The sequence below is a fragment of the Alosa pseudoharengus genome, unplaced genomic scaffold, assembly GCF_046254945.1.
Source record: "Alosa pseudoharengus isolate Yale_2024_CS ecotype anadromous, Long Island Sound unplaced genomic scaffold, YU_APseudo_1.1 YU_APseudo_1.1_scf_22, whole genome shotgun sequence".
In the NCBI taxonomy this organism is placed as follows: Eukaryota; Metazoa; Chordata; class Actinopteri; order Clupeiformes; family Clupeidae; genus Alosa; species Alosa pseudoharengus.
Window position 1 is genome coordinate 2,762,403 of NW_027468680.1, and position 7,500 is coordinate 2,769,902.

The 7,500-nt window shown below is 47.0% G+C and overlaps 1 protein-coding gene across 2 annotated transcripts in view; it reads right to left on the reverse strand.

The window, feature by feature from the left end:
* Window positions 1-7,500, reverse strand: part of lig1 (ligase I, DNA, ATP-dependent) — a 32,489-nt gene that overhangs the window by 16,099 nt on the left and 8,890 nt on the right. For both annotated transcript variants that reach the window (XM_076300239.1, XM_076300238.1), the window contains 10 exons: window positions 7,356-7,446; window positions 7,093-7,188; window positions 6,437-6,493; window positions 6,225-6,283; window positions 5,499-5,612; window positions 5,139-5,305; window positions 4,327-4,403; window positions 2,401-2,492; window positions 2,139-2,238; window positions 1,771-1,856 (listed from right to left, as the gene is read on the reverse strand). In XM_076300239.1, the coding sequence (XP_076156354.1) occupies window positions 1,771-1,856; window positions 2,139-2,238; window positions 2,401-2,492; window positions 4,327-4,403; window positions 5,139-5,305; window positions 5,499-5,612; window positions 6,225-6,283; window positions 6,437-6,493; window positions 7,093-7,188; window positions 7,356-7,446 (939 nt within the window). The remainder of the gene's footprint in view (window positions 1-1,770; window positions 1,857-2,138; window positions 2,239-2,400; window positions 2,493-4,326; window positions 4,404-5,138; window positions 5,306-5,498; window positions 5,613-6,224; window positions 6,284-6,436; window positions 6,494-7,092; window positions 7,189-7,355; window positions 7,447-7,500) is intronic.

Sequence of the window (7,500 nt, forward strand, 5' to 3'; positions counted from 1 at the left end):
TGTGTGTGTGTGTGTGTGTGTGTGTGTGTGTGTGTGTGTGTGTGTGTGTGTGTGTGAGACAGGGTATCTGTTGGTATGGCTGCTGGCTAGACATTAGAATGAGTGTGTGTGTGTGTGTGTGTGTGAGACAGGGTATCTGTTGGTATGGCTGCTGGCTAGACATTATAATGAGTGAGTGAGTGTGTGTGTGTGTGTGTGTGTGTGTGTGTGTGTGTGTGTATCTGTTGGTATGGCTGCTGGCTAGACATTAGAATGAGTGTGTGTGTTTGTGTGTGTGTGTGTGTGTGTGAGACAGGGTATCTGTTGGTATGGCTGCTGGCTAGACATTATAATGAGTGTGTGTGTGTGTGTGTGTGTGTGTGTATCTGTTGGTATGGCTGCTGGCTAGACATTATAATGAGTGTGTGTGTGTGTGTGTGTGTGTGTGTGTGTGTGTGTGTGTGTGTGTGTGTGTGTGTGTGTGTGTGTGTGTGTGTGTGTGTGTGTGTGTATCTGTTGGTATGGCTGCTGGCTAGACATTATAATGAGTGTGTGTGTGTGTGTGTGTGTGAGACAGGGTATCTGTTGGTATGGCTGAATATCCCAGTGTTTTCACATGGTTCAAGTTTGACCCTAGTGATACGTTAGCTAGCCTCGGTGCTAGCCTAGCTTGAGCCTACATGAACCCTGCACTGTCAAAAAACAAGACAAATCAAAAACTTCCAGCAGTCAGGAGTTGAACGCGGATATCGTCATCCAAAGCACTGCACTCACCGGTTATCACCAAGGATGGACTAGCGGAGTGGAGTGTGGAGTGTGTGTGTGTGGACTAGCGAAGAGGGGTCCAGGGTGCTCTTTTTCCAAATAAAAATTCCAGACTTTTTCCAGACTTTTTTAAAACTGGATTTTTTTTTCTCAAGACCTTAACTTGATGTACTTGTATACTTGTGTGCCTACTGCCTACTTTATTGGTTGAGATTGTACCAACTGTGTTTATTAGAAATGTTAATTTTTATAGGCTAGAATTCAATGAACAAATGCATTATTCACAGTAAATTATGCTTTTACTGATGAAAATGTTTCAAAACATGAAAATCACAAGTACATGAATTTCACATCAAACAAGTGTCACAAAAACTATCGGTAACACTTTACTTGACGGGTGAGTTCATAACACATTCATAGCAGCTTTCATAAACTGCTTTTTTAACTTCAAATCCAGCCATAAATTCAAAAACACGCAACAACCCATTTCTGTTGACCACTAGGCTAGCTATGTGTCAATAGACCTCAGCAGTGACGAAAAGGTGCCAGACTAGGCAAGCGTTGATTGGATATCATTCCATTAGGCTAATACAGTATGTGACCAGTTGGTAAAATTATAGTTTTATAGCCTACCTTCCTATTTCTCATTTCACAATGCCTTTGAGCATACTGTAAGATTCTACCATACATTTTTTCCATACTTTATTAAAACTTTCACACAAAATTCAAGACTTTTCAAGGTCTGGAAAACAGTGTTCAAAATTCCATACTTATTAAGACTTTCAAGACTTGCGCAAGCACCCTGGGGGTCATCACCTGGTGGCAACACCTGAAACCTTAGAGATCTAGAAGTTGACACTGGCCTGAGATCGCTACTTGCTGCCAACATTAACCACCTGAGAACAAGCCTACAGTGACTTTTACATCTACTTTAGAGAATAGGCTCACACTGATTGGTCTTTACCTGGAGTAAGCCTGCAGTGATTGGTCGTTACCTGGAGTAAGCCTGCAGTGATTGGTCATTACCTGGAGTAAGCTTGCACTGATTGGGCAACTCGTCGATGCCCTCCTTGAGTAGGACAGGAATGATGACATCATAATTGGGCATCTCACTGGGAGGAAATCACACAAGACAGACAGGAGTTTATCACAACACACACACACACAAGACAGACATGAGCATAGGTGTTTATCACAACAAACACAAAAACATGCACACACACAAGACAGACATGAACATAGGAGTATAAGATTATCCTCTCTCTCTCGCACACACACACACACACACACACACACACACACACACACACACACACACACACACACACACACACACACACACACACACACACACACACACACACACACACACACACACACACACACACACACACCAGTAGGTCTGTTTGAGGATGAGGCCCTTCTCCTCCAGCCAGGACTTCCGGCTCTCCGTGCTCATCTTCTTCCCAGCATCCACCACTGCCGGAGGGAATTCTGGGAAAGGCGCAAATCAGAAGGAGTGAGCGGCATATCAGGAGGTGTGAGTTTGTGTTTGTGTGTGTGTGTGTGTGTGTGTGTGTGTGTGTGTGTGTGTGTGTGTGTGTGTGTGTGTGTGTGTGTGTGTGTGTGTGTGTGTGTGTGTGTGTGTGTGTGTACCTTGCCCAGGTGGGGTGAGACACACAGCCTGACTCAGAGCTGCCAGAACGCTCTGCTCAGCCAAGCCAATCCGCAGCTTTCCCGCCAAAGACCTGTCAATCACACACACACACCTGTCAATCACACATACATACCTTTCATTCGTACACATCAGTCAATCAAATGACACTCACGCACACATACACGCACACTCGCACACATACAAGCATACTCGCACACATACACACACGCACGCACACTTGCACGCACACTCGCACGAACACTCGCACACATACACACACGCACACTCGCACAGTCGCACACATACACACACACTCGCACACATACACGCACACTCACACACGCACACATACACGCACACTCACACACATACACGCACGCATACACGCACGCATACACGCACACATACACGCACACATACACGCACACATACACGCACACACACGCACACATACGCGCACACATACACGCACACATACACGCACACTCGCACACATACACGTACACATACACGCTAGGGCTGTAACGATTTACGATTCGAAACCGAAATCGCGACATTCATATCCACGATACTGTGTCGCGGTGTGAAAAGGCAGAATCGCAACACACCCTTTCTAGTGTTTCACGCAGTGCTTTGCAGGTTATGCGGTCGCAAAAGCAACCCACATCTCCCGCTTTACTTATCGGTAGCCTACGTTGTCCAAAAACAAATAAATAAATAAATAATAATTTCATACCTCTCCTTGCTTTCATTGTAGACTATGTGTGCAACTTTACCAAACAGTATAGAAGTAAACCCCCTCTCCTTGCCCTGCTCTCTCTCGCGCTCCCTCTCTCTCGCGCTCCCTCCCTCTCACTCTCCCTCCCTCTCACTCTCCCTCCCTCTCACTCTCCCTCCCTCTCCTGCTCAATGAACACGCGCGACTTAAATAAAACATTCACAATCGTGAAAGCAAGGACGCATAGACGACTAGCTAAATTACTATTAAATCCGCTTAGCATCATTAGCATGCTGCACATATTTGTTTAAAACTCTTGCATTGAAGTTGACTGATCATCTCAATACCAACGTTTCCCAAAAGGGCCTGTCCCAAGGAGAACAAGTATTACCTTGAAACTTAAACACACATGGGGAAACTGAACAGTCCAATCAGTAGACTATGATAGGCTAAGCTATATGCTACTTTGTTTACAATATTTGAGTTGTAATAAAAAATAGTAGGCCTAGGCTATAGGCTAATCTGCATAAAGTGTGCTGTCATAAATATCAGTCATTCAGAAAATATTTTTATATCAGGATATAAAATAATATATATATTATATTGTAATCCTCTGGTGTTCTAAGGGAGGCTATTAAAATGTTATTTAATAAAATGTCGATTCGTATGGAACCGTGGGTCAAAAATCGTGATACAAACCGAATCGTGAGGTTGGTGTATCGTTACAGCCCTAATACACGCACACATACACGCACACACACGCACACATACGCGCACACATACGCGCACACACACGCACGCACACGCACGCACGCACGCACGCACACAGCTTTAGAAACATCACAAGTGATGCCCACTGGACAGACCTGCTCCCTAATGGGGACCAGAGACTCACACTGAGACTAAATCCTCTGATCTCTCTCACACACACACACACACACCTGTTGGATCACACACCCTCAGAGGAGCTGCATGTGTAATTGTGTGTGTGTGTGTGTGTGTGTGTGGCTGCTGACCTGACGATGTATATGAACGGTGTGTGTGTGTGTGTGTGTGTGTGTGTGTGGTGTGTGTTGCTATCCTGATGATGTATATGAGCTGCGTGTGTGTGTGTGTTGCTGCTGCTGACCTGATGATGTATATGAGCTGCGCGTTTGTGTGTGTGTGTGTGTGTGTGTGTGTGTGCGCTGCTGCTGCTGCTGCTGACCTGATGATGTATCTGGCTTCAGAGTGCCTGCACGCCACAAACAGACCTTTGATGATGTCAATCTTCTTATTCATAGCCTGAGGAAACACATACAGAGGCGTTAGTGTGTGTGTGTGTGTATATATATATATGTGTGTGTGTGTGTGTGTGTGTGTGTGGTGTGTTTCTGTGCCTATGAGTCTCTCACTGACAGACACACACGCAGAGTTGTCCCTCATGAGAGAAGAGAGAGTGTGTGTGTGTGTGTGTGGTGTGTGGTGTGTGGTGTGTGGTGTGTGTGTGTGTGTGTGTGTGTGTGTGTGTGTGTGTGTGTGTGTGTGTGTGTGTGTGTGTGTGTGTGTGGGTGGTATGTGGTGTGTGTGTGTGTGTGGTATGTGGTGTGTGTGTGGTGTGTGTGGGTGTGTGTGGTGGGTGTGTTGGGTGTGTGTGGTGTGTGTGGTGGGTGGGTTGGGTGTGTGTGGTGTGTGGTGTGTGTGTGTGGTGGGTGTGTGTGTGTGTGTGTGTGTGTGTGTGTGTGTGTGTGTGTGTAGGTGTGTGTGTGGTGGGTGTGTGGGTGTGTGTGGTGGGTGTGGTGGGTGGGTGTGTGTGTGTGTGTGTGTGTGTGTGTGTGTGTGGTGTGTGTGTGTGGTGGGTGGGTGTGTGTGGTGTGTGTGGTGTGTGTGGTGTGTGTAGGTGTGTGTGTGGTGTGTGTGTGGTGGGTGGGTGTGTGTGGTGTGTGTGGTGGGTGGGTGTGTGTGTGTGGTGTGTGTGTGTGGTGTGTGTGCTGGGTGTGTGTGGTGTGTGTAGGTGTGTGTGTGGTGTGTGTGTCTCACAGAGTTGCCGCTCATGCTGGCGATCTCCTTCAGCTTGACGAACACGCCCCTGCTGGTCAGATTGGCTGGGGCGAACATCATTCTCTGGTTGCTACGGGAACTCTCGGCCACCAATCCCAGGTCACCTTTCTCCTGTGCCTCTGCCTTGATCTTGTCCAGCTGTCGTCCTGGCAACCAGAGAGGACAGACCAGAACTAACACACTGCAGCACACAGGAAAGTGTGTGTGTGCGTGTATGTGTGTGTGCGTGTATGTGTGTGTGTGCGTGTGTCTACAAAAGACTATGAGTAAAGTTGGTGTGTGTTTTGAGCATGCATGCACTAGCTAGAGTGTACTGGACTCATAGCCACGCCCACTCACCGGTTGCCTGGGCGACGGCTTTCATCAGGACCGTCTCCCCCACGCCCAGCTCCAGGCCCTGGTAGGCGGGGCCAAGCTGATTCAGACATAGATACACACAGCACAGAAGATCATCTGTGAACACACACACACACACACACACACACACACACACACACACACACACACACACACACACACAAACACAGAAACACACACATACACACACACACAGAAACACACATACAGAAACACACACACAGAAACACACACAAACACACACACACAAACAAACACAGAAACACACACACAAACACAGAAACACACACACACACACACACACACACAAACACAGAAACATACACACACACACAGAAACACACACAGAAACACACACAAACACACACAAACACACACAAAAACACACACACAGAAACACACACACACACACAGAAACACAGAAACACACTCTCACACACACACACAGAAACACACTCTCACACACACACACAGAAACACACACACACACCATTAGGAAACACAACAGACAAAAACAGATCCAGAGGTCCAGTCACATTCACACAGTTTATCTTGCTCTCTCATTCACACACACACACTCACTCATACACAATCATACACACACACACTCACACGCACACTGCGCACTCTCTCTCTCTCTCTCTCTCTCTCACACACACACACAAACACACACACACACACACTTTTTATCTCACACTCGCACTATACCTGGAGACAGTAGGATGACTGAACGCAGTAAGTTTGACAAGGTCTCAATGTTCCTCAACCTGGAAGAGAAAGATACTGATTACAAACGCACGCACACACACACACACAGATATCTGAACACAGCATGCACACATACATATCTACAAACTATACTAAATAAAAGTACAGGAAACACACAAATCAATGAACACACACACACACACATAATTTACCTGCCCGAATCCTCTTCAATCTTTTCAAATGTGCGAGCCACTGCAAGATAGGGAACTCTGTGCCAATGTTTGTGTGTGAGAGAGAAAGAGTTTCACATGTTACGGTTTTGCTCTTCATGATTCAGCAATGCTCCTTAATAGCCATGCTAATAACACAACTTTGAATTTCCATTTTGAGAAAGAGGCCGGTGGTAGCGTAGTGGTTAAGGAGCTGGGCTAGCATGCAGTAGCCTGTGGTAGCATAGTAGCCTGTGGTAGCGTAGTGGTTAAGGAGTTGGGCTAACATCAGTAGTCTGTCGTAGCGTAGTGGTTAAGGAGCTGGGCTAGCATGCAGTAGTCTGTGGTAGCATAGTAGCCTGTGGTAGCGTAGTGGTTAAGGAGTTGGGCTAACATCAGTAGTCTGTCGTAGCGTAGTGGTTAAGGAGCTGGGCTAGCATGCAGTAGCCTGTGGTAGCATAGTAGCCTGTGGTAGCGTAGTGGTTAAGGAGCTGGGCTAGCATGCAGTAGTCTGTGGTAGCGTAGTGGTTAAGGAGCTGGGCTAACATCAGTGGCCTGTGGTAGTGTACAGAGGTAGTTAAATGTTATGCAGCTGTTAGCTAAATGTTATGTAGCTGTTAGCTAGGAGAGTTATTTGCTAGTGAGTGGATGTGACTTACTTCTGGCCCCGCCCCCAGCAGGCGTGGTCTATGGGGTGGTAGTGAGCTCTGGATGGATCGTATTGGGTCTGGTCCACGGACTCCGCCCCTTTAGCACTGAGAGAAGGGGAGAAAGAGCTCATGAGTTCTGAAGCCAACACACACACACACACACACACACACACACACACACACACACACACACACACACACACACACACACACACACACACACACACACACACACACACACACACACACACACACACACACACACACACTACCTGTGGCTGTCCTTCTCCTCAGAGGGGAGGGGCTTCTTCTCTTCCTCAGTCTGCTCCACCTTCTCCAGCTTCACTGCAGCCTTCTTGGGAGCTACGACACACACACACACACACACACAGGAGATGTGTATGACATTTTGCACAG